Consider the following 27,491-nt stretch of genomic DNA (forward strand, 5'->3'; position numbering starts at 1 on the left):
CCGAGGAAGGCCGAGTCCCGGCAGCCGCGCCGCCAAATTCACGCCCCAGAGGACAAACGCCTCGCCTGCACCTCGACGCCAGCCGCCCTTCTCAATACTTCTTAGTGTTTTTTTGGTTTTGTTTTTTTATTTTATGTATTTTTTTTAACCTGTCACTGACGTTTTGTATGCTCCCTCCCCCTGGTCAAAAGTCAGACCGGCCAATTCCCAGAGAGTCCAAAGGGGCCTGGCACCTCTGCGGCCCCGCCTAGGGTTAGAAAGGCCCCCGGGCCGCCTCCGGGTTGAATTCCCTACGAGCGAGTTAGTAGCATCTCTTTAAGAGGGAGGAAAGGAAGGGCAGGGTGGGGAAGGAGAATAGGGAGAAAGGAGGGGGAAGAAGGAAGGAGCGAGTCAGGAAAAAATTTTTTTTTTTTTTTTCCGCTTCAAAACCTTAAGAGGGTTTGGGAGATCTGGTCAACTTTCCGAAACATCTGAATCTTTTTACAGTCCTCCGTTCTTTCCCTGGGCCAGCTGCGGGGAGGGAGGAGGGGGAGGGGAGAGGCAGGCATGGAGGGGGAGCAGGGAGGGAGGGAGCGAGCAGGCCCGCGCGGAGCGCACAGCCACCTCCTCCTCGCCTCTTCCAAACTCCCGGCCAAGGCGCGCGGTGGCGTCCTGGCGCTCTAGCCCCCGCCTGCCGCCCGCGCGAGTCAGGCATGAATGCTGAGACTTGCATCTCTTACTACGAGTCGCCGGCCGCTGCCATGGACGCCTACTACAGCCCGGTGTCGCAGAGCCGGGAGGGCTCGTCGCCTTTTAGGGCATTCCCCGGCGGTGACAAGTTCGGCACAACTTTCCTGTCGACCGCCTCCAAAGGGCAGGGCTTCGGGGACGCCAAGAGCCGGGCCCGCTACGGCGCGGGGCAGCAGGACCTGGCGGCACCGCTGGAGAGTGGCGCGGGGGCGCGGGGCTCCTTTAACAAGTTCCAACCCCAGCCCCAGCCCCAGCCCCAGCCCCAGCCGCCGGCCCCGCAGCCGCCGCAGCCGCAGCCCCAGCCCCAGCCGTCCGCACAGCAATCGCATCTCTTCTTGCAGCGAGGCGCCTGCAAGACGCCCCCGGACGGCACCCTCAAGCTCCAGGAAGGCAGCGGCGGCCACAACGCGGCCCTGCAGGTCCCTTGCTACGGTAAGTACACGCGCCGGTCCCACCGGGCTGGAGACTCCGGGGCCCGTGGCTTCCGCAGCGCCCAGTACCCACTCGGCTTGCGGGAAGTAGGAGAACGCCGACTGGTGAGTTGCGGAGCCAAGTGGCGGGCGACTGCTTGGAAAACGGGGATCGACTGCTCCGAAGGAACCAAGGGATGCGTCCTATTCATTGCAGATACCCCGGCCTAGGGCGCAGAGGATTTGAATTTTAAACTTGATCTGAGTTCGTTTCTCCCCTTCTTCGCGGTTACTCCAAACCGTTTGTTGCGCTGCGGGCGGGGACCGGTTTGAAGCAGATGCTTTGCACTGATTCAAGGCGTGAGGCGGGAAGGCTCCTGGGGCAGCGCTTCGGTACCGGGCTCGGAGGTTGCAGAGGCCTCGCTCCCAGCCGGCGTGGAGGCTCCTCCGACAGCGCCGCAGGTGGAAGCTAAGCAGGTGCGGAGCCCGAGGCGGATCCCCGATGGGGGCCCCGAGCGCAGTTAGTGGAGCGCTCCAAGCCGCGCAGAGCGGTGCGATGTGATACAGGTCAAAAGATTCCTGGAGCCCCGGGGGCCCCGAGTTTCCGGGCCGGGAGCCCGGCTCCCGGCGGGGAGCTGGGCCGGCAGGCTCGGAATACTGGTTTGGGCCGGGCAGATAAGCAGGAAACCGTAGACCCCGAGGCGGCGTGGGGCCGTGGGAAGAGGGAAGGGTCTGAGTTCTGATTTGGGCCCACAGGGAACCGAAAGGAGCTGGCCTAAATGACCTCCAAGTCCCCTTGAACGCTGCTGCAGGACCTAGGCCTGGACCCCAGGGCCCAGCGACCTTAGCGGCCAAGTAAGCCTCTCCAGGCAGTGAGGCGGGGACATCTTGGGATCCTCTGCCTTCTGTGTCTCTCCAGGAGCCCTGAACTGGAAGGGAGCTGGATGGAGAAGGGCAGGAAAAACTCTCAGGGCCAGGAGCCCAGAGCACACCCACCCTTTGAGGCCTTGGTGAGAGGACTGGTTTTGAGAGGGCAGGAACTTTGGCTGGGCTGCCCCTGGTCTAAGGGAGAAACCCTAGGCCTGGGAGCAGAGGGGGAACGTGTTTTAGGCCTCAGCGGCTGGAATAACCTTAGGAAGACATCCCAGGACAAACGCATCCTCACACTCAGACTCTTTGCAGGCTCAGAACTAATTCATGGATAGTTGGTGACACCCACAAACACTCACACGGTCATATACTCGTCTATACTTGTATTCTACATGTGCACACCACATCTTCCCCTTGAGCCGACATGGTCACACACCAAGTACACACACTCTTATGGCTTCCCACACAGCTACACACTCCCAAACCCACAGGACAGGATGAGGTGGAGAGCAGATTTTGGAAGATCCGGTGGCCTTTCCCCTTTTCTGCCACCTTGTTTCTCCACCCTCCTCTTGGAACCGAGATCAAGCACTCAGATTCACGGACTCAGGTACACACGGGTGCCCCTTCCACCCCCAGGCAGAGGGGGCCTCTTAGAGGCTGGTCTGCAGGTGTCCTCCTCCTGGCCTGACCCAGGTCCCTCCTCATCCCTACCATTCGGGACTGTTAGGTGAGAGCAGGTCACAGACTGGGGGACCCCTCAAGGTTCACTGTGCAAGGTCAGGGGACACACTTTTGATTTCCCACTGCACTGGATTTTCATATTTGAAAGCAATTCACTTCTGAGGAGGCCAAGGTATTAGGCAAGGAGAGAACCCAAGCAGCTCCCAGCCTCTTGGTTAGAAGATGCCATCAGGTCCAGAGGAAAAAAGGGAGAAAGCTGGCCTCTCCAGGCATCCTCTCTGTGCCCTACTGGGGACTCCCACACCAGCGTGGCCCTTCCTCTCCCCATGAGCCTCCTTAGCACAGCCAGTGGGGTTAAGAGAAAGGGTGGGTCACCCCACCTGGGACTGTCCCTCACCCCCAGTGTGACCTCAGAGCAAGTAACTCCTCTAAAGTGCCTCCCCCCACCCACTGTTGCCGCATCTGTATCATGAAGTGATAACAGAAAGGCCCCACTGGACTTTTACTGTATTTTAGGTGTAAATGTGGCCCTGCCACCACGTATCTGCCCTACGCCTCTGTGCTCTTTGGAATCTGTGAGCCCCCAATTCTGAGGGCAAACCCATAAGCTGCAGGTTGGGACAAAGCAGTCTGGAGTCTGGGACAGGACCCTTCTGTCCTGCTGCCCAAGATGGAGGCACTTCTCAGGCCAAAGCCACAAACAACTGACAACTAGCGGTCCCATTTATTCTTTTCCCTCTCTTGGTGCCTGTGTTTCCCTAGTCAGGAGGTGATTTCTGGTCCACGTAGAAAAGATTAGGCACCTTAGGTTCAAGATAGTGGAAAATGAGGCACCAAGAGGAAAGGCTCTACTGTCTACAAAGGCAATTAGGAGGAGGGCAGCTAGAGTTCACTCCCTGGATTGGCTGCAAGCAGGGAAACCGAGGCACACACTGGCAGCGGTTCTCTTCTACACTTGCGAGAGAGTGTACTCAAAATCCGGGAAATGCGTTGCAAGGAAAAAGGCACGGGACATTCCCAGGAGCTTGGGGTAAGGAGGAGGCGAAGCCAGCCGTGGCGCCAGGCCCGGTCGCGGCTGATCTCTGTTCCGACCGCAGGCAGAGTAGACTTGCAACCTCCTTCTGGGCTCGAGGGGTCCAGGGGATGGAAGCCGCGTCCTCGATCTGCGTTGCGAGGCCTTCCCCCGTACTTCGGCCTCACACACCTCCCCTGCGTCCGAGCGCAGCTCCGCGAGAGAGGTGCGGGCCTGGTGATCCCTCCAGGGCCATGGCGAAGGAGCGCGGGACGGGCAAGCCGCCTCGAGTCTCGGCTGGCCGAGTCTGCTCGCAGTTTCCAAAGAGGAGGTGAAAAATCCTCACTGACTATAGGGCTTCCCCACCCTTTCCTGGGCCTCGGTTTCCCCATCAGTATACTAAAAGACAGTCGGTGAACTACATGATGCCGCAGCCCCTCGGGTTGCAGAGACATTCGCGTTTTTACGAAATCGTCCCACCAGGTGATTGCCCACTGCAATACCCGCCGCACCTGGTTCCCGGTCCCGCCCTTCGCCACCCGAAGTCCCTGCGGGTCCCTCGGAGCGTACTGCGGGCCGCGTGGGCCCCAGCAGACACGCCAGGTGGGAGATCCGACGTTTCTTAGCGGCTCGAACAGCTTTCTCTCGTCCGAGACCCGGGCTCCGCGCCTGGTCCCCAAACCCCAGGCCAGGCTTCCCGGAGCCGCCACCAGTGCGCCAGGTCTCGCCCGTGCAACCCGGGACACAGGGTCGCTGCAAGGACCAGCCCTGCTACCTCTTTCTCTTTCGCTTTCGATTCGGTACACGCAGGTTTTCGTTGCAAGCAGATCATCACCCCGCCTCCTCTCCTGCGCCCCGGAAGGTAGCGTTCTCCGCGCGGGGGTCTCAGGAGACGCGGGACAGGCTAGAGACCCCAGGGCGCCGCCGCGGGATCTGCCCTGATTTTTTGAATTAGACACGGTATTTGAATGCTGGGGCATTTATTTCCTTACCGACACAGTCCACAACCACGAAATGTGTAAACTCTGCCCTAGTCGTGTTCGAATTTAGTCTAACAACCAGGGTGTGCTTTTGTATGTGAGAAACCCTCAAAGACCGTGAGCCAGAGACCGAGCCGCGGCAGAAACAGAAAGCGCTCTTGAGCAACTGTGGAATGATCGAGGAAACACTCGAGTCCGGGAGCTGGGGGCTGCGACAGCTAGGACTGTTGTTCAGTTTGGGGTAGGGGGTAGCAGGAAGATGCTTTTAATTTTTTATTTTTGAATTTCCATAGCCACCAGCTTGAGCTACAATTAATTGTTCTCCAAGCCCAAACAGTCCGGCGGGAATACAAAGGTTCTTAAACAGAGAAACAGAAGGCCTGGAGTAACGTTCCAGTATTGTTTTAAATCAATCGATTTGCACACATTTTTCCTCTATTTATTACAGTTTACATACATTGAAGTACACAGCTCTTAAGTGAAAAGTTCGAAGACTTGCGTATGTGAACTCCGGCATAATCACCGTTGGGTTCAAGACAAGATACAGAGCATTTATAACATCCCTCTGCACGAAAACTTACGGCGGGGGTGGATTTTTAAAAGTGGTTTTGACGAATTTTTAGAAGAGGCTTCTTAGCGAAAGGCACCCAGTTCTTGCTCCGGATCGGTAATGTTTCTTGAGTAGGTGACCTTGTTCGTCCGGGAATTTGCGCGGTCCCGACTCTAGCGCGAGCGCATAACCGGCTGCGCCAGGAATCTCTGATGCCGCTGGTCTGTCCCGGAGTCACCGAAACCCCGGACGGTGCGCGCTGCTCTGCGAGGCCGCGTTAGGAAAAGAAGTTAAAACACCATACACAAAAACGCTCCAAGGTCCTAGAGGACTTCCATTTCAGAGAGCAGCGGTGCGCTCTTTTGTCCAGGGACGTACCTTCATTTAGACCTCAGCCCTTTTCTCTCCTGCAGTAGTTCCGCGCGCGGCTTTGTTTTGGTGGCAAATCGAGATATGGAATGGAAATATATCTGTCTTGGCAGCTGCCTGAGGGGAGGGGAAGGTGGCGCCCTGCTTTGTGCGGGGTCTAGGCTTCTCCGCTGACCCGAGAGGCGGGGATAGCTACCCGGAGCCCGCGCGGCTCCGCTGGCATGAGGCGGGGAGTGGGGAGGTCGCGCTGGAACCGCGCGCTTTTCGCTGCAAGCATAAGGAGAGTTGGGGTTGTCTTACAAGGAGAGAAAAGAGAATGTCTGGCCGGAGAGCTCCTGGTATCAGGAGCCTCGGCGTCCTCAGCCCCCACGACCCTCGATCAGGGAGCCTAAAGACCTAGGACCCGACCCCGGTTTGGGGAGAGGGGGCTGGCGGAGAGCCTTCCTGCCTGCGTCCAGACGCCGCCTGCCGGGCGCCACCTGGCCGCATGCGCCCGCAGCTATGGGTTTCCCAGGCGTCACTATATGGCTTTGAAGTGACATGGCGGGTCATCAGATTAAGAAACCGCGGCAACAAGGTGATACCGCCCAGAGAATCCAGAGTGGACGCCAACGGTCCATCTTTTGCTTAGGGGCTAAAGGAGCCACCACCATCTGCTGGTCCGGCCACGGCACCAATGGACATTGAGAAGAGGCTCTTCTTCCAAACAATGCCCTCTGGGGGACCGGAGAGGCGATCTTTGTGCCAGCAAGCCCTCCCAGCCGCAGTCCGTATTGGCGGGTGCTTCTCGGAGATCCGAGTTACCGGGGCTCCCGGGTCCGTCGGTCCAGAGGTGCAGCCCTGCGCCTGCCTCTCTCAACTACAGATGTGCAAATTGGCGACACCCTCACCACCACTCCTTCACCCAGTACAGAGGTGCGGCATAGCCCAGGGCAGCAACTGCCATGCTATCCGAAGTCTGTCTCACCAGAAAGGGGAACGAAAAACCCAGCGCGACAGAAGCCTCCAGTGTTCCCCGGGGAGGTGTCGCGAGGGCCGCCAGTCGCACCGGACCCGCGCACCCGCTGCCCCATCCACCAGAGCATTCTGTCGCCTTAGCAAAGACCCTTTTATCCACCCCATCCCACCCCGCGCCCGCTAGCAGAAGAGGGGAAAGTAGAAACGTTGTTGAGATCCGCCGGGGGAAGGAGACAAGCAAAGGGGAGACTCAGCGGAACGAAAGGCTAAGGGAGAAGTGGCAAAGCGGGGTTGCGGGCCGGTTGGGATTTTGGCTCCAGAGGCAGCCGGAAGGGTCTCTGCGGTGCCCGGGATGCCCTTTTGGAAACGCTGGGGTTCCTGGGAGATACTGACTAGGATAAGGGGCGGTGCCGCCAAAGACTTTTTTTTCCTGGCGACCGCGCTACCTGTATATGGGACTCCGCTGTGGGCGCGGGCGTCGCTGCGGGTTCGGAAAAGGAGAGGGAGCCTATGTGTTTCATCCAGTTCTTAAAGTGACTTTCTTATAGCAGGTTCTCATTCCAAACTTGGAGCCCAGGGCGTGGTTATCGACCCCAAGCACCTCCGAATCCGACAGGTTCCCGCAGCCTGCCAGGGTAGGGTCAAGGAACTGTTCTCTAGGTGCTCCGAGGACCGTGCGGGTCGCGGCGCCCGCACGGAGAAGGTTGCCAAGCTGCGTGAGATTTGGGCCGCTTTTGACGGTGATGTCCGGCTTGGCACACGCGCGGGTGCAGGGCGCACAGTCGGGTGTAGGTCGTGGCGTGTCTCCACCATTCTCTCTACTCCCTGAATGGACTTGAAGAAGCCCTTTCTCCTCTCTGGGTCCGAATTTTACCTCTGCGAAATGCGGGAGTTTGGACGATTTCCAAGGTCCTTCTGGGGTCTCTGCGCCGGTACCTTTCTGGGCCCGCCCTCACCCTCTTTCCCTGTCTTCGGCACCCCTCCCCCCCAAATACACACAAACGTATTTTTTGTCCGGGAGAAATTGAAGTAAGGCGGGCGGCAAGGGCTTTCCTGGAAGCAGAAACGGGTCCTGAGGGTTCCTCGAGGTGTACAGGAAGGGCACAGGGAGGAAGGGGGCAGCAGTGCCCGGCCCCGGGCGCAGATCCTATCTCTGTCACACCCACTGCCGCGGCAGCGCGACCCAGGGCTGGCGGTTCTGGAGGGCGGTGGTTGAACGCAGGTTCTAGGCTAGGGGGTTAAGTGTGAAGGCGAGATGAGCCAGGAGGGTCTTCATATCCACACACGGCCAGGCTCAAGCCGAGGCTCTGGAGTTCCTGGCCCCATGGGGGGCGGGGGGCGCACTGTACCCATTGATTGAGCACCTACTATGTGCGGGACCTTCCCTTAGGAGAACAAACCAAGCGTCTGCCTGCAGTCCTATAGCTTACTCCTTCCAGGTGTATACACTTGGACTTTAAAATGCTTACTGGCTGGAGGAATGAATGAAGGACTCAGCACTTTTCAGAGTGTTCTGGAGAGCGTGGTTAGCGCATCTGTGAACATATCCCATACCTTTGTCCGTATGAGTGTAGGCCTGAGGTAAGCGTGTGCACAGTGTGAACGTGCACAAGTGTGCACGCCTCCGGACTCGCCCCTCCGCCCATACTCAGGGGACATGCGTCCTGCTGTCGGTGTGTTTCACGGTGGGGGCCGTTTGTACTAATTTGTGTGTACCGGGATGAAAGGCGTGCGCATCCCCCAGCCTTTGCGTCTGTGGACACCGTGTACAGGAGCTGCGTGCGTGCAAGGGGCGGTATCTGGGCGCGGCTCCGGGCGCCTCTTGGGGCCCGCGTGTGGCGTAGCCTCCGCCGCCAGCGTCGCGCTCCCAGAGGAGACAGTGACTAAGTGGCCTGTGCGTCACGGCCTGTGGCCTTCCCGGCCGCTGGCCGCGGCTCCCGAGGGACGCTGACTCACCGCAGAGACTCTGCCGCACAGTCCCCCTGCGGCCAGTCCCGGGCGGGGCCGGCGAGCCCCGGCGTCCTCGTGGGGACCTCAGACGCGGTCCACCCAGCCCACCCACACTGTGGCTAGAGGCCCCCACCCCCCACCCCCAGCCCTCGAGGGTACCCTGTCCTGTGCCTTGGTTCACTGTGGAGAAGCCACAATCGGCAGGGGCTTCCTGCACGTTGGGGACCCCATTTAACATGAGCAAACTGAAGTCCGAGGAGAAATGGCCCACAGTCGGGTTAGTGGAAGGGGAGGGCGGGAACCCAGTACCGGGTTTCCCTCCTTCCTCTGCCTTGAGCATGGAAGGGGGCAAGGGGAGGCGGAAGTATTGGGGAAAAGGCGATGTCAGCTCACTCACTCTCTTCTTCTCTGCAACTGCGCCAGTAAGTCGACTCTTTGCACATCAAATAAGGCATTTATCTTGAAGTCCCCTCTCCATCTCCTCAGAAATCAGACGGGCTCCACCATCGCTGGTGGAGGCTGGCGGGGGCGGCGGGGGTGGGGTGAGCAGGCCGCGGGAGAGCACCTGAGCAACTCCCGGCGGAAATGCACCGAGCCACCCCTCCTGCGTTCGCACGCTCCGCTCCCCCGACGGGATTTCTCTCCTAAACTCCTGGAAACTTCTGAGGAAAGCGCGGGCCTTAGCGGAGCTCACATGATGGCCACCGCCCCCTCCCCCTGATGACCTGCCATCGTTTCTGTCTACAGGCCCGGGGCCTCGGTCACGTTCAGGAATCCAAGATAGTTCATGGCATCAGGGTGGGGGGCTCAGCGTTGGAAGAGACGGCAGATGGCCGGAGATACCTGATTCTGAGCGCTACCAAACTTAGCCTGACGCTGTGCCAGGCTTTGTGGGGGATTCCGAGAAGCGCTGGACACAGCCCCTGCTTGCAGGTCCAGAGGGCAAGACAGACAAGAAACCAGGCCATTGCAGTTCAGTGGGGTGAGTGCGGGATTGGGGGAAACCAGGATGAGCAGGGAAGGGCCAGGGTGTGTGGAGGCAGGAAGGGTTCCCCACGGGGTCTTGTAGCTCATTGGAGGTCACCCCCAGACCCCTACCGGGACTAGCATGTGGGCGTTACACTGCTGAGTAAGGGCCGGGCTCAGGGAAGTTAAGGGAAGTTGGGAGATCCCAGGACCCTGGATCTGGTCTTCCCACCTTGACTTGCTCCTTTTCTCCCTCCATGCTTTTTCTCTGGAAATCAAGAGATCTGGATTCAAGTGTGGACTTTTCCACGGAAATAGCCATGAGCCTTTAGAACAGCCCCCATCCTTCTCTAGCTGGCACTCACTTTCTCCGTTTGTAAGGATGCTTTGGGTGCTTCCTGCCTCTGAGGCACAAAGGTGGGGAGAGGGAGGTAGTGTGTCTACATATACATCCTCAACCATCAAGTTCTCTGCCAGGGAGGACAAAGGAAATTCCTGTCCAGCCCCCACTCCCCTCACATTATATTCTTGGAACGTTCTAGGCTATTGCATATGGTGGTGAGGGGTTCTGATCAGGTTTCAGATTAGGAATGGAGACTTTAGGACCCTCCTGGATGGGAACCTCCTTCATATTCAGGGGACTACGTGGCCCTGGCTGTAGCCACATTCAGCCACTCAGGTTCACATCTGGTTCGCGTCCCAGCACTGAGCAGTGACGACTCCATGGCCCCTGCCTTCTAGGAGGGAGCTCACCGTCCAGCCTGGAGGATAAACATGCACACAGCTCTGCTGCAGGCCTTGGTCTCCTCACCTGTGAGACCCCTGAGTGTGACTAGATGATTTCTAAGGCCCTGGGGATCTGTGACATCTGAGGCTTGCTTTGAGTGAGGAATGGGCTGGCACTGAGGCACCAAGAGAGGCAGAAGTGTCCTCCGGGATCCCTGGGAGGCCTCTGGGCCCCACCACTCAGTCCGATTCCTTGCACTGAGAGAGGCTCCTGGGGGGTGGGGGGGCAGAACATTAGTCTAACCTGCCAAAGGGTAAGAGCCTGGACATGCCTGGCCTGGCTCTTGCCTCAGTTTTCCCATCTGCAGAATAGGTACAATAATGAAGTGAAGCTGCTGGGGTGCAAGGTAAGGGAGAATTTGAGTTGGTAGGATAACGCCATGTGTTGACTCACATTTATTTTGCACACCTTGTGTGCCAGGCATCATGCCAAGAGATTCTTGCATGTTATTTTGTTGAATTCGTAACAGGTAGATACCCAGTGAGGTGGACACTTTTATCATCCCTGTGTCATGGATAAAAATGGAGACTAGGATAGGTAACTTGCCCATGGTGGGTCAACTTGGAAGAGAGAAGACAAGTGCTTTTAGTCTTCCTTTTTTAAGGATGATCCTAATTAGACTCTTTAGGTTACCCTAATCCTATCTAGAAGATCTTGGGGTGAAAGGCTGGGTCCTACAAACGTGGCCCCCCCAAACAGCTCTTCCCATCCACCTCCTGCCTGCAGTCTCCCCAGTGGGGAATCAACATCCGGGCCTGTGGTGGGGAGCTATAGGGGAACAGGGTGCAAAGCATGCTGTAGATGCCTCATAACTGGAATGAGGGTTTACTGCTGGAGTTCCTGGAGGCCCCGGGAACATGCCAGAGCCTCTGGTCTGGGCAGGATGGCCTGAGGAACATCTGTGGGCCTGCACAGCGGGAAATGGCACCTTCCCAGCAGGGTTGGTGAGAGAACTGCATGAGGTTCTATGTCTTGTTTCCAGCTATTTCTGCAGAGCCCGGAGCAGGGCCTGATATACACAGTAGATGCTCAATAAATGTTTGTTGATGAGTGAATGAATGACACAACATGTGAACATGCTAGGAACTTTATAAATCTTCCCCTCCTTCCATTCTGTCTTCTTTCCTCGTTCCTTTGAATCAAAGGCCTGGGGTGGGAACCTGGTTTCTAGTTCTCTTGCACTGTTTTGGAAACCAGTTTCTTCCCTGCAAGATCACTGTGGGGTGTGGGAGCAGGACAAGCCTCGGGTAGCCCTATTTCCCACAAGCCTTGGGGCTTCTTAGATCCTGGCAGTTGGAGGAGATCCCCTCTTCCCCACTGCCTGCCCCTCGGGTCTCACCTCGGAGGCCACGGGCCTGGGGTCTGACTGCTTGGGAGTGAATCCTAACCCCAACTTCTGCAAGCTGTATGAACTTGGCTGTGTGTAACTCAAGCATGGTAACACGCCTGCCCTCCCAGGGCTGTTTGGGGATGAATATCATCCATGAGCACTTACACCTGAGCCTGGGGCATTGGGGTCCATGGGGGGCCATGACCACCACTTCAGTGAGCCAGGCTCTGTGGGGTTGGTGTGGAGAGAGGTGGAAGAGACCCTGCCCATGGTGGGGGCTCCTTCTTCCTCTTTAAGAGAGGGAATTGGCCATAAACAAAGTGCCCGGCCAAAAGCTTCTCTGTCCATCCAACAAATCCAGCTGGGTTGTGCCCCTGTGCTAGGCAGTGAATGAGCTGGTTCCTGCCTTCAGGAAGCTGCCAGCCTTGGTGGAAGATGCTGCATGTGGTAGGCATCCTCAGGGAAAGTGAAGCATGGACCAGGGCCTCTAGGGTAGGTGGAACATTTGAATTGGACCTTGGAGGAAGAATAGGAGTTTGCCAGCTGACGAAGCTGGGGATAGCATTCTAGACTCAGGAAAAGGCTCGAACAAAGGCTTTGAGACAGGAAGGTGCACGGTGTGTTTGAGGAAGAGCAAGTGGGTGGAGTGCAAGGGATGTCGTGGACACTGGGGGAGGTGGGCCTGAGGTCGGCAGGGCAAAGCTGCCAGGGATGCTCATTTTCTGCCGAGGGACTCAGACTTTGGGGGAGCCGCTGGAGGACTCTGATCAGTGCAGTGAGAGGCAGGGACCCCAAGTTGAGTGCCCTTTGTGCTACCTGGCATGGCCACTGCTGTAAAGTCCAGAATCCCAGAGGCCATGGGGATCCTCATAGGTCACCCTTGTCCCCAGGGCAATGACTGAGATTCAGTTCAGTGATACAGTTCTTTTCTGGGACCCAGGGCTTGTCGGGGGTGGGAGGCAGAGTCAGTGGTGAGGGTGCTGGAGCCACAACCCTGGTCCCTGACTAGGTCCTGGCTGCTTGGGAGCCCCCATGTCCCTTCGGCTGACCAGCCAGTGAAGACATGACCTTGGGGACATTTTCAGGTACATGTAGGGTCCACACCTGCCTCCTGAGAGACCCAAATCTGGCACCACTCCCAGATGATCCCAGGATCCTCTCCGGGAGGAGCTGGGAGGAGCTCCAAGAGGGATGCCTGCTGCCCTTCCTTTACCCTGCTCCGTGTTGTTGGCCCTGTAGCACATCTTGAAGATTTTCTGTTTTATTCTCATACAAGGCATTTGCTACTCCCTGACCCCCAACCCCAGTTATCCCAAGCGGCATCGTCCAGTAAGCTGTACATCCTCCAGTAAGCTGGGGCTGCAGGAGCTAAAGGGAAGGCTGAGCCCTCTGTGAGCAGCCAGAATGGAGGGGACTGCAGAGAAGCAGCTGTTGCCTCCAATGGAGCAGCAGGAGCCCCAAAGGACTCTGTGGCAAAGACAGCACTTCCTTTGCTTGGAATCACCAGCCCAGGGGCCGGGGGCTGGCACACAGCAGGCTGGCTCCCCGCCCGCACTTGCTGACTGCTCCCTGCTCCATCTAAACAGGGGCCTGCGCGAGCCTGGTCTCCCAGCCAGCCGCCCTAAGGAGAGTAACAGGCACAATTTAGCATCCCTGGAGTCTCGTAGGAACTGTTTGTCTCGCAATTGGGCTGCACAGGCTGCCTGACGCTTCAGATGCCTTTGGTTTGGGGAGGCCAGTGTAGCCTGTGTCCTGGAAGCAGACATCCTGGTTTTGAAGCCCGAACAGCTGAGAGAACTTGGGCAAATTAATTGACCTCTCTGTTTCAGTTTCCTTTTCTGTAAAGTGGGAATAAGAATAGCATCTACCTTTCAGGGATATTGTAAGAATCAAATAAGGAAATAGAGATAAAGAGCTTACACTAGCTCCTGGAACAGAGTAAGTGGCCAGTACATGTCAGCTGTTACAGGGATAGGATTTTGCTGGAGCCCTGATGTACTCAGAACTTTGACAGGCAGTTACAGTTGACTTGGATGCATAAACTTGGCAGATGAACAAATTGTTACTGACTCCACACTGTTTGACTGACAAAATTGTTTAGAAGACAGATGGTGATGGAAGGGGCAGAGGCTGGCTGGCTGCCTAGCCCAGGGGTAGGGGGGATCAAGGAGGGGCATTGGGTACACCTAAGACCCCACAGTCCATGTCTCCCCAGGCTGCTGCACCCCATAGCCAGACTGGCTTACAAGCTGGGACATAACTTTCTCCCTTTCTCCTTTGAATGTCTGTTCCCTGTGTCCATCTGAGTCCAAATTTCAGACCAGGAGGTCCCCACTGGCGGGGTTGTGTTGTGTTCATCTTAGCATCGGCACAGGGCTGGGCATGGAGAATGGCAGGATCAGAGAATGTGGGGAGTCCCACCTGCCCCCGAGCCCCCGCTGATTCGTCTGTGGTTGAGGGAGCATCTGGACAGCATCACCCAGGGGCCACACCCTGGGCTGGGATGTTTCCCACAGACCTCTCAGGAGATAGTAGTATCCCCAATCGGTACTCGAAGGTGAGGCCGGGTGAGGTCCAGGAGCCCGCCCAGGGCCACGCAGGTAGGAAGTGTCCTTGCTGTGACTTGATCCAGTTCTGCCTGAAGCCCAAAGGCTCTTTTCCCTCTTCACTCTGCTGCCTGGGAGGCTAATGCCCCATGCCTGATGCAGATTAACCAAGACCACACACTCTCGGGTGGGGTGCACCTGGGGGGATTTTCAGCTGCAGCAAGAGCTCTGGGCGGCTGCCATCTTGCCCTCACCTGCTGAAATCATGACCTTAGATCCTGATTGCCCGGGCCCCGTCTCCCTCCATCCCAGATCTGCGCCAGCCTTGTCTAGGACCCCTGTGTGTGGGAGCAGCTCCCCTGGGTGAGGAAGGAGGAGCTAACCAACCCCCTTCCTGAAATTTGTTGTAACTGACAGCAGGTGGAACACCTTTTCCTTTGCAGCTGCTCAGCATCAAAGTCTAGTCTGGGGATGAGAGGGCAATTGAGACAAACATTGCCTTAGCCAAGACAGACAGGAAGGGCCAGGGTTTGCTCTGGGCCTACACATGCCTTCACCCTTGTTTTACCTGATGAATCCCACAGGTTTAAGCCTATTGAAAGAAGTTTCTTCAGAAGCTGGTACAGTCTAGCTATTTCAGGGGATTCATTTCCCCAAGAAGTTGTAACAGACTGAAAGAATATGTACTTATCACACATTAATAGTGGGTTAAGTTTTCCTCTATAGAAGGTATGCACTGTGCAAATTAAAGGAGGCTTATTTTGAATTATTTCTTTAGTCTGGATGAGCAGAAGTCAGTGAAAGAACCATTTTCAATCAACACAAAAACTGTGAGCACTGGAGGAGAGCAGAGTTCCTTAGGCTTTGTATGCCGTGGGCAAAATGCTGAGACCCCAGCTACTCCAAGTTCCAACCAGTTTTAGACTGAAACTAACTGAAAGCTTAGATAGAATTATTTTTTAGAGTTTTTTAAATTTTGAAATAATTTCAAACTTACAGGTCAGTTACAAAAATAATACACGTATGACTGCATGGTATGTGAATATATCTCAATAAAATGAAGATTAAAAATAATAATAATACAAACCCCATACAGAGAATTCCAACTTATCCCCATTCCCCAGATACCCAGAATCACCAATTTTAACATTTTGCCCCTTTGGTATTCCTTCCTTCCTCCCTCCCTCCCTCCCTTCCTTCCTTCCTTCTTTCCTTCCTCCCTTTCTTTCATCTATCCATCATCTATCTACCTATTTTCTGAATATTTGAGAACAAGTTCCACACATAATACTTCCATGTGCATTTCTTATGAACAAGGATGTTCACTTACATAACCACCTTAAGTGCACTTACCAATTTCAAGAAATTTAACATTGATATATAGCTTATATTCTATATTGCAATTTTTCCTTATGTCCCAAAAATGTCCTTTTGAGCCCTCTCTCCTCCATTCTTAGATCTTATCCAGTATCATGTATTGCATTTAGCTGTCATTATCTCTTTACTTTCTCTTTCTTTTTGGTTAAATTGTGGAAGCATATATGCAACATAAATCTTCCCATCTGTTACAGTTTGCTAATGCTGCCCTTTTGCAAAACACCAGAAATGGATTGGCTTTTATAAAGGGGGGTTATTTGGTTAGAAAGTTACAGTCTTAAGGCTATAAACTGTCTAAGGCAAGGCATCAACAAAGGGTACCTTCACTGGAGGATGGCCACTGGTGTCCAGAAAACCTCTGTTAGCTCGGAAGGCACATGGCTAGCATCTGTTTGCTCCCAGGTTGTGTTTCAAAATGGCATTCTCCAAAGTGTTGCTCTTGGAGCATTTTGTCCTCTCTTAGCTTCTCTGGAGCAAAAGACTGCTTTCAACAGCCATCTTCAAACAGTCTCTCATCTGCAGCAAGCAGTGAGCTCCTTCTATCTGAGCTTTTATAGGGCTCCAGTGAACTAATCAAGGCCCATGCTGAATGGACGGGGCCACACCTCTGTGGGGATTATCTAATCAGAGTCATCACCTACAATTGGGTGGGTCACACCTCCATGGAAACAACCTAATCAGAAGCTTCCAATCTAATCAACACTAATACATCTGTCCCCACAAGATTGCATTAAAGAATATGGCTTTTTCTGGGGGACATAATATATGCAAACCAGCACACCATCTGAATCCCTCGCAAGCATAACATTCTCTGGGATTAATTACATTCACAATATTATAATACCCTCACCACCATCCATTACTATAACTTTCTCTTCATCCCAAACAGAAACCCTACACTCATTTTGCATTAACCTTCCATTGCTCCTGCCCCTCCCCCCACCCCCCCCCCACCCCCCGCCCCTGGTAACTTATACTTTACTTTCTGTCTCTATGAGTTTGCATATTCTCTGATATTTTCTTTGTGGTGACCATGGGGCTTAAATTTAGCATACTAAATCTATAATGATTTCATTTGCTTTGATACCAACTTAACTTCATTAGCATATATAAATTATGTTCCTATACCCCTCTCTCCCCCACCTTTATGTAGAGCTTGTCCCACATCACATATTTATACATTATGAATCCAAAACCATTGATTTTTCACTACATTTTATATATTTGCCTTTTAGGTCCTATAGGAAGTGAAATATGGAGTTACAAATAAAAAAAACATAGTACTGGTATTTATATTTACCATTATCTTTACCAGAGATCTTTGTTTCTTCATGTGGCTTCAGTCAATTGTCTGGTGTCGTTTCTTTCGACTTGCAGAACTTCCTTCAGCATTTCTTGTAGTGTCTGTCTAGTGGTGATGAAGTCCCTCAGCTTTTATTTATCTGGGAATGTCTTAAACCCTCCCTCATTTTTGAAATATGGGTTTGCCAGATATACAATTCTTGGTTGGCAAGGTTTTGCTTTCATCACTTTAAGTAAGTCTCTCCACTGCATTCTTGTCTCCACGGTTTCTGATGAGAAATCGGCACTTAATCTTATTGAGGCCCCCTTGTCCAGGACATGTTGCTTCTCTCTTGCTGCTTTCAGAATTCTCTCTTTATCTTTGGCATGCAATAGTCTGGCTATACACAAGGTGGGTCTATTTGGGTTTATCCTGTTTGGAGTTTGGTGAGCATCTTGGAAGTATATATTCATGTCTTTTGTTAAATTTGGGAAGTTTTCAGCTATTATTTCTTAGAACATTCTCTCTGCCCCTTTTTCTCTTTGTTCTCCTTCTGGGATTCCCACAATGTGTATATTGGTACACTTGATGGTGTCCCACATCTTCCTCAGGCTCTGTTCATTTTCCTTCATTCTTTCCTTTTTCTGCTCCTCAGACTGGATGAATTCAATTGTTTTATTATTGAATTCACTGATTCTTTCTTCTGCCATCTCCAAATCTGCTGTTGAACCGTTCTAGGGAATTTTTAATTTCTGTTACTGTGGTCTTTAGCTCTGTTTGGTTCCTTTTCATAATTTCTATCTCTTTATTGATATTCTCTTTGTGTTCATCTATCAGTTTCCTGATTTGCTTTAGCTCTTTGTGCATATTGAAGATCATTTTTAATAAGTCTTTGTCCAAATGATCTTCCTCACTGATGGTTTCTAATGCTTTAATCTTCTCCTTTGCCTGGGCCATCACTTCCCATTTCTTTGTGGGGTTGTAATCTTTTGTTGGAACCTGGACATTTTGTTATTTTAATGTGTTTTTTCTGGAATTTAGACTGAGACGTCTGTTCCTTAAGCCTGTATCTAGCTAGTGTTAAGACAAAGCTTTCCCTGAATGCCAGGAGCTAACAAAAAAATCAATAAATAAAAGAAGGAAAAGGAAAACACCATTTCCAGTCTTTTAGATTGACCTGTGCAAGTGCTCTCTTCCAGGATTTATCCATAGAACGAATTTAGAGGAAGTCTCCAGGCCTGAGCTTAGGGGCCTCCCTGGTCCTTTTTGCATGGGGGTCTCCTCGTGGGCATGTGCATTTGGCCCGAGGAATTCTCCCCTTTACATGATACTAACATGTCCTCCTCCCTAGGAGTCAATTTCCTCACTGCTGTGGCTACTGCACTGTGTGTCCACAGCCAGCAATCCTTTGGCCCAGGCAGCATGACTTGTCTGCTCCCCCACTGCCTTCTGTAGGAGAGCTCTGTGAGCTGCCTTCTACACACAGGGCAAGTTCTGGGACAGTGAGTCCCTTGGCTACCACCAGACAGATTGGGCCAGATATACACGTTCCCAGGATGTGCATGAGGGTCACCCTCCTCCTTCTGGAACCAGGGCCACATGGGCTGGCTCTGTGCCAAGTTGGCAGAGGGATGGAGGAGGGGCCAGCCAGGGTGCCATGAGATCCTAGCTCTTTTAAATAGCCTTTTTCTTGATTTGGGACTCATCCTGCTACTGCAGCCCTTTAGATGTTTTCTGGAGCTTTGAAAAAGATGTTTCTGCCAGTTCCTGCTGGTTGTTCAAAGATTCTGTGGCAAAGACGGAGCCCTGAAGCTTCTCCCGCCACCATTTTGTTCAGAGCAGGGCCCAGTTGCTAAAGTGGAATCTTTAAAAGCAAAGATTGAATGATGAAAAAAATCACTTATCCTTATCAACCTCAGAAAAATTTAAATGGCAACCTTGCTACTTAATTCAACAATTACTTTTCCTTTCTTGTCACAGGGAGAAGAGCCTCTTTGCTTGTTGAGTTTACAAATGATTCTTTAGGTTGGAATGAACAGGTTTGGAGAAAGAAATCACTCAGTTTTGGTGGAAGAAGCAAATTCTTTCCAGGCGATGTGGTACTTCTGCAGGCTGACAATTTCAGTGACTTAAACTAGATTAATTCAATTCAATAGATATTTGTTGGGTGCCAGACACTGGGCAGGAGAGGAGGTAACAGCTTTGTAAGATACTTTCCCTGTCCTTGTCAAGGTACCATCTAGTGGTGGAGGTTGCCATAAACATGATCTTGCAAGGCTTTGTGATAAGTGATTGAATCATCAGAAGCAATTAGGGAGGCTCAGGGGAGGGCATGGCAGGGAATCCCCAGGGAAGAGGTGAGCTAGACTCAGGCCTGGAAAAGTCGCTTGAGGCTCCCCAAACAGAAAAGGCCCCGCATGGCTCTGAATTACCAAGGTTGGTTTTCCCTATAACAGCAGCAGCAGCAGCCAAAGCCCATTTCTAGAAAGGCCCCTCCCTCCGCTCTCCACCCTGAGACACCTTTCAGGTGGTGTGACAGACTGGGGCCCAGCAAACCCTTCTCCAGCACTTTAAACCTTGGTGTGGCTACATAAGAAAGTCTTCCAGATGTTGCTGAGAGTATAAATGGCACTGAGGTTTTTATAAGGGGCCCACAATCAACCTCAGCTTTGTCAGGTGGTTTTATAAACCATGCCGCCCTCAACGAGATGATTAAAATTACAATTCTCGTTTCACGGTTATACCTTCAAGCTGCAAATCTAACCTTAGTTGGAATATGTTTACGTAAGAGTCTTTCCTTAAAATAAACTAAAAGGTTTTTTGTTTGTTCGTTTTAGTGTGTGACAAAATAAATTCACACTTAACATCTGATTTTCACAATAGTTTCAAACACTTCATGCCATTTACAGTCTGGTTCTGTGAAGCGGGCCCTGGTTTGAAGGGGACCCTGGGCGCTGCTTTGGACAGGAGTTTGTAAGTATCATCCTGACAGCTGGAGCTGGGGAAACTTGAACTGAAGAGAATGCACTTGGGGAAAGAAAGGAGGGTGGGACGAACATTTGCAGTTTGAGTGACTTTGCTTTGCTTTTGCAGCTGCCCTGGCCTAATTGGTCCCCAAATAATAATAGCTATATTAATATAGCCCCGCGACTCCCTCTGATGGAAAGCATGCTGTGTATTGGCAGGCGGCGGGGAGGGTGTGGGGGGTGTGTGCATTCACACACTCTGCCTCATTCAAACTTGGTTACTCTTCTGGGATGTGGATATTACCAGCCTCACTCTACAGATGAGGAAATTGAGGCATACAGAGGCCAAGCCATTTTCCCGAGTAGTGTGGGAAACTCCTTAGCAATCTCCTTTAGCCTTTCCCATTTCTTTAAAGAAGAAAACTGACAGCTCCTTGTCTTCTGTAAAGGGCTGGCTAAATGCAACTTCCTTTTAAGCAGATCACCACCTCAGAGCCCTCCCAGATAGAGAGCTAGAGTTGTCCCTGGAAATATCCTATACACACCCCAGGCTGGGCAGGTGTCCTTGCTCTGTCCACCACCCTGCGCTGTAATTGCTGCCTCCCCATGAAGGCGGGTGCCAAGCTTTATTGGGCTTCATATATCCACCATCTGGAACTTTGCCTAGCACATAGTTAGTGCTCCAGAAATATTGAATGGATGAAGGGAGAAAGGAAGGAATGCTGAATGTATGTAGCAAATAAGTGGCAGAATCAGAAGTCAAACCCAGGCCTGTCCTGCTCTGAAAATCTCTCATTCATTTTGTTTTGCCTTGTGCAGGATTTGAGCTTCCCCGTCTTGCCTGCCTTGGGCCTGCAATGATATTACAGGGTGTTTCGGTTTGCTAAGGTTGCCAGAAGGCAATATACTAGAAATAGATTGGCTTTTTCAATGAGGATTTATTAGGTTGCAAATTTATGGTTCTAAGGCCATGAGAATGTCCAATTAAAGCATCAAGAAGTAGACACCTTCTCTGAAGAAAGGCTGATGGCATCTGAGGTGCTGAAGGTACATGGGAAGGCACATGGCAATGCCTGCTGGTCCTTCTTCTGCTGGGTTCTGGCTTCCTCCAAAATGTCTCTCCAGTATATCTCTCTTGGCTTCTCCTGTGTGTCCTTCTTGCTCCTCCTGGGGCATTTGCTTTCTAAGTATCTCTGAGCTGTCTTCAAAATATCTTTGCCTTTTATTCTCTCATAGAGGATGCCAGCAAGGGATTAAGACCCACCTTGAATGCGTGGGGTCACATCACCATGGAAGCAACCTAATCAAATGGTCCCACCCACATTGTCTGCCCCCCACAAGATTGGATTAGAACAACATAGGCTTAAGAGTCTCCCCCTGAGTGCCTCTTTGTTGCTCAGATGTGGTCCTTTCTCTCTAGCTAAGTCAACTCGACAGGTGAAGTTACTGCCCTCCCCCGATGTGGGACCTGACTCCCAGGGGTGTAAATCTCCCTGGCAATGCAAGATATGACTCCCTGGGAAGAACCTGGACCCGGCTTCGTGGGATTAAGAACATCTTCTTGACCAAAAGGGGGATGCGAAATGAAACAAAGTTTCAGTGGCTGAGAGATTTCAAATGGAGTTGAGAGGTCACTCTGGTGGACATTCTTATGCACTATATAGATAATCCTTTTTAGGTTTTAATGTATTAGAATAGCTAGAAGTAAATGCCTGAAACTATCAAACTCCAACCAGTAGCCTTGACTCTTGAAGACGATTGTATAGCAATGTAGCTTACAAGAGGTGACAGTGTGATTGTGAAAACCTGGAGGATTGTACTCCCTTTATCCAGTATATGGATGGATGAATAGAAAAATGGAGACAAAAAACTAAATGAAAAATAGGGTGGGGGGGGATGATTTGGGTGTTCTTTTTCAGTTTTATTTTTTTATTCTTATTTTCACTTTTTCTGGTACAAGGAAAATGTTCAAAAAATAGATTGTGGTGATAAATGCACAACTGGATGATGGTACTGTGAACAATTGATTGTACATGTTGGATGATGTATGGTATGTGAATATATCTCACTAAAATCAAATTTTAAAAAACAGGACAATTGATTGTACATGTCGGATGATGTATGGTATGTGAATATATCTCACTAAAATCAAATTTAAGAAAAAAGAACATAGGGGTACATGATAGATTCAAACCAGCCCCCAGGGTCTCCATGGAGGTGGTTGGGGATGCAGGTTTTTCATGTTACATAGGAGAAACAGCCTCAGAGGGACATAGGTCAGTGGAGGGAGAGAGGGACAATGGGCAGATAGACTACAGGATGAAATTTGGGAGACCTGGGTTTGAGTCCCGGCCTTTCCACTGACAGGCTGTGTGATCTTGGGCCACTCACATCTTTCCAGTGTATCCAGCCTGTAAGGAGAGGGGATGGCCCAGTGTGGTCCCTGAACACTATGGGCTTATTGTTGGGGTGAGAGGAATGAGTGGAAAGCTCTCTCTGCTTCTCTGGCTGTGGACCCCCAGGCCAGCTCCCCTTTCCCCTGTTGGCTGTGAGGTGCTAGGATCTCATCCAGCCAGACAAGCCTTGAAATGGAGCACTCTTTAGGGAACGAGTCCTGGGATGACACTTCTTAGTGGTCCTGAAAGGTGGGAGGTGGGGAACTTTGAGGAGAGCAGCGAACAAGGGTAGTTAGAGTCGCTGACTGAGGTCAAGACCTCCATCCCTGCGGTAAGCATCAGGAGGTGATCTCAAGGTGTTAGATCATAAATGGGGCTTCTCGTGGTAACCCTAAAGCTTGGTTTAGATTAGTCCTCTGTTAAGGAAGTTACTCCTGCAGCTCAATGGGGTCTCCGTATGTCAACACGAAGCCTGCCTGTCCTCCTTCCAAGACTTGAGAGGCCGTAGGCGGGACCCTGGGCTGGGACCTGGACCATCTGGGTTCAAATCCCAACTTTGCCTTCTCCTACCCCCTGGCTATAGGATCTTGGGCAAGTTACTAAACTCTAGACCTCAGTTTCATCCTCTGTAAAATGGGGGTAGCAAAACTGACTTCACGGGGGACGTGGTGAGAAACAAATGAGAGGGTGAATGGGTCAGTATATGTAAATACAGGGGATTGCATTATTGTCGTTGTCATCAGCCCTGGTTGGAGATGCATAACCTCCAGCCCGGTCTAAGGCTTCTCACTTGGCAATTAGGACCAGCCTGGTTGGGGGATGTGCCTTGGTTTACCATAAAAATGCCTTGGTTTTCAATGCGTAGTTGGAGAGTTACGCCTTCACCCAAGTCTCCCCTGACCTTCTCAAACAGAACCGGCCACTCCCCCTCCTGGGCCCGCTGGGCCCGGGACACAGTACAGCTGCTTCTCAGGGCTCACAACACACGACCACACTCATTACTCATCTGTCCCCTCCACGAGGCCGTGACTCCTGAGGGAGGCTCTGAGGAGGCACTTGATGATCCGTGTGGAAGGAATGAGGAATGAATGAACGACGCATGGATGCAAGCCGAGATGCAGTGTGTGGGGAGAGGACAGGAGAAAGAATTAGGGGCTTAAAGCTGGGGGTGGAGCTGGCTGTGGGGGCTGAAGGCAGGACAAAGGCCCAAGGGAAACTGGCTAGTGAGATTTTTCTTTAACTTTCTTTTTTTTTTTTTTTTTTTTTTGATACAAGGAAACCTCACTCATTTGGATGAATCGTAGGAAAGTTGAAGTTATAATAGACTCAAAAATAACAGCATACTGCCTCCTGCAGGCCACGGAAGAGCTGTTTTAAGGAACTGTGTGCTCTAATTGGGTCTCGATTGCTTCTGTGGAAAGTGGGGGCTTCCAAAGAGATTGGAAAGCAAGGTCTGTTCCTAACGTTGGCACTTGTCTTGTGACTTTGATTACAATATGCAAGCCCATTTGTAGAGGCTGTGGGTCGTGGTGGTGGTGATGGTGTGATGGGTGGGGGGCTTTTTATCTAAATTCCTATGTAGCCCTTGTTCAAATTATTATAAATTCCCACTTTACAAGAGAGACCACTGGATAAAGTTGTTTCTTCCTATTAGTCCATATACTAAAAAAAAACAAAACAAAAAACTTTCTACTTTGACATAATTTCAGACTCATAGAAAAGTTGTGAGTACAAAAAATTCCCAGGGTCCCTTTACCTGGATTCTCCGAATGTTAACATTTTACCATAGTTGCTTTATCTTTCTCACCCCCTACGTGTATTTTTATATTTATATGTATCTAGAATCACATTTGAGGTTCCAGCTGTTCGACGAAGTTGCCTCACATGATCAAGTTTTATCAGGGCCAGCGCCAAAGGTGCGGTGGACTGGGGCCTCCGGCGCCTCCGAATCTTCTTCCCTTCCCCTTGACCTTGTCCCTTGTCTCCCCGCCCCACTCCCACCCAGGGCATCTTCTGCAGGGGCGCCTGGTGGAAGTGACCCAGCTTAGAGGCTCAACTCTTCACTCTGCCAGCTGCATATTCTTAGACACGTCATTTACCCCCTCTGGTCTCAGTTTCTCAGCTGTAAAATGGGGAATTTCACAACAACCATGCCTAGTCAGTAACCATAGGAGCAGTGTGGCACGATAGACGCCCTGGTACAGTGTGAAGTACCAAGCACAGTTCCGGCTGTAGTGAGAGCTCAGTGTTATGCCTTTTCCCTCCCTGGGAAGCCCACTCGGCCTCTGGACCAGGAGAAAGATGCCCCACCTCACACCCCCCTGTGGGAAGAACCAAGAGAACTTCTCTCTGGGCAGGGGGTGGGGTGGGGGGATGCAGGAGGGAACTGCAGCCCCTGCCTTGGCTGACGCCTTCTTGGGAAGAACCCACAGGGGAGCTGGTAACAGTCTGCCCGCCTCATGGAAAGCCAACTGGGCAAAGCAACAGTGTCACGGGGAGGGTTTGCACGGCTCAGTCACTTGCAGATTAGTCAAACGTTTCCTGAGCAACTACTGTGTGCTAGCTTTAGCTCCTGCCCTCAGGAGCTCGTCATCTAGCAGGAGGGCCAAGGAATCCCCAGGGATTTCCATGAAAGGAAGCAACTTTAGGGGAAGGGCTCAGGTTTCAGGCCTGCTAGTCGGGTGCTAGTGACGTTAGAGGTCTCTTCTCTCTGAGCCTTACTCAGTTTGCTCATCTGTAAAATGAGATGATAATAAAGGCCACCGTGTGCACATTTTGAGTGGATTGAAATGAATCAAGAATGTGAAAATACTGAAACCAGAGGAGAAAGGGGGTGTAAAGGAAGGGCAGGGAACTGTCTCATCCATCTCTGTGCCCCTTGGTATGCTAGGAAAGTGCCAGGCACGTAGCAGGATTGACTACATGCTAGTTCGGCAAATCCCCAACGTAGGGCCTAGGTTCTCAACCAACTTTCTGGAAACCCCAGGATTGGGTCCCTGGGGCACCATCTGTGGCCCAGAGAAACTTTGTTGACACTGCAGTGCCTCTTGGTGGCCTATGTGAGCAACTGCATCCCTGGTCTTGGCTGCTGGAAACTGGGGGCTGGAACCTTCAGGCAGGGGCCAGGAATCCAGCCCTGTGGGTGAGCAGCATGCCCCAGGGCCCGGGACACCTCCTCATTGGTTCCCCGCATGGTCTATGCCCTTCCGTAACTCCTCACCTCCTTTCTGCCAAGGGGTTTGTCCAGGCCCCAGCAGCACAGGCCTCCCTTGGTACTTCAGGCCCTGCCCTGTGGCTGGTTTCCTTGAGCCCCTATCCCTCGAGGTCACCCTCCCACCCCCCCGCCGTGGGCAGGCCAAGCAGGGGGGCCGACGGACCAGGCCCTCATGGGTCTGAATCCCAGCCCCGTGGCCTGGGTCTCTTTCCTGCCGGTGCCCTTCTTGCCGCCCTTAGCAGGGTGTGAAGAGTGAAGAGATGTCCCAAAGGCCCAGGGAACCCGGGGTGTCGCCTACCACCCCCATACAGCAGCCGTTTATATTCCACAAATACTCATGCCAGGCCCTGGCCCAGCTCAGGGACCCAGCAGTGAATCAGGGAGACCCTGCTCTGAATGGCTCATAGTCTATGAGGGGACGGGCCTGTAGGCCAGTGTTTTTAAAGTGAGTATTAAGTGTTCATCAGAGATAAGTCCAGCCTAAGGTCAGGGAGGGAGAAAGGGTGAGCCTTGTGCTAGCCTTGGAAGTTAAGGAGAAGGAATTCTCAAAAGAAGAAATACAAAAAATAAAAGGCTTAGCTTCATTAATAATAAAAAATGTAAATTAAAATAAAATCTTGCTTTCATCTGGCATATTGGCAAGGATTCTTAAAACATTATATAATAGCACTTCAGGTTGATGAAGATGGGGGCATAAGACATTCCATGGTGCTGTTCCCCAAAAGAATCTTTGAACAACTAGCAAAAACTGGCAGAGCCATCTTCTTCACAATCCTATAAAACAGCTAAAGGGTGGCAGTACCCGAGTAAGTGCCAAATAAAGAAAAAGCAGCTTTAAAAAATGGTCAGAGAAGATCCCGGATCTTTGTGGAGCCAGCCTGCACGGCCATTGTGGGTCCCCGGCCCTGTTCCAGAGGGAGCAGAGTAACCCCTATGTGCATGCTGTCCTGTATGTGCCCATAGTTGGTGCAAATCGAGTGGGTGGTAGCCTGAAAGACTCAACCAAGACATGATCGCTGGCTTGCCCTCCGAGGACTTGACCTGAGGCAGAAGCAGCTTGTGGAAGCAGCTAAAGCAGTGGAAGAAACAATTAAGTCAGAGTGGCCCAGGGCAAGTACTGCCTGCCTTAAGTCATACAGCAGAACACCTAAGAGGGGGAGAAAATCTATTTCATGGAGAGTAGAGGGAGTATTTGAATTCATGTAAATGGGAGAATTCCTAAGGCCACTGAACAAGCACAAATCCAGGACAAGATGCAGTCTCAGAAAAGATGGAGAAGACCCTGCACTTCACCTTTTGCCTCAGGCTGATCTTCTTGAAAGGAGGCATAAACTCAGAAGGGGAGCACCAGACCAAGCAGAACCACTTTGCAAAGACTGTGAAAGGTGTTTTCTTATGTGTGTGTTGGTTTGTTTTTGTTAGCTCCTGTCACACAAGAAAATCTCTGTCATATCACTAGCTAGACACAATAGTAAGTAAGAGCTCAGGAACTAAATCCTATAATTAACACTTTAAAATATTAAAATGTTCAGTGTGCAACAAAAGATTATAAGCAAAGAAACAGAGAATGATGGCCCATCTACAGGTACAAGATAAAAATCCAGAAACCATCAACAAGAAGACCAAATGTTAGTCATACCAGGCAAAGACTTTTAGAAAATGATCCTCAATATGCTCAAGGAGATTAAGGGCTAAACGATATAAAGAAAAAACACGAACAAACAATATGAAAATCTCAATAAACAAATGTAAGTGTTGAAAAGGAACCAAACAGAAATACTGCAGTAAAAAACTGCAACTGAAATAAAAAGTTCCCTACAGGGTTTCAAAGCGCATTGAAGCTGGCAGAAAAATCAGTGAACTCAAAGACAAGACAATGGATTCAGAGGGAGGAGCAAGAAGAAAAAAGAATGGGGAAAAAAAGAACAGAGCCTAAAAGACCTATAGAACACCATCAAGTGTATCAATGTATGTATTATTGGAGCCCCAGAAGAAGAAGAGAGAAAGGGGCAAAAAGAATATTCAAAGAATTAATGGCAAAAATTTCCCCAAAACTAAAGATATGAACAAGCACATGTAAGAAGCTCAATGAATCCCAAACAGGATAAACTGGAAG

At 51.6% G+C, this 27,491-nt stretch overlaps 1 protein-coding gene across 1 annotated transcript in view; it reads left to right on the top strand.

Moving 5' to 3' along the window:
- Positions 1 to 692: 692 nt before the first annotated feature.
- ALX4 (ALX homeobox 4) overlaps positions 693 to 27,491 on the top strand; it is a 68,763-nt gene continuing 41,964 nt past the window's right edge. Inside the window, exon 1 of the mRNA XM_037840850.1 lies at positions 693 to 1,161. Coding sequence (XP_037696778.1) covers positions 693 to 1,161 — 469 coding nt within the window. The remainder of the gene's footprint in view (positions 1,162 to 27,491) is intronic.

The sequence above is a fragment of the Choloepus didactylus genome, chromosome 6 (assembly GCF_015220235.1).
Source record: "Choloepus didactylus isolate mChoDid1 chromosome 6, mChoDid1.pri, whole genome shotgun sequence".
NCBI lineage: Eukaryota > Metazoa > Chordata > Mammalia > Pilosa > Megalonychidae > Choloepus > Choloepus didactylus.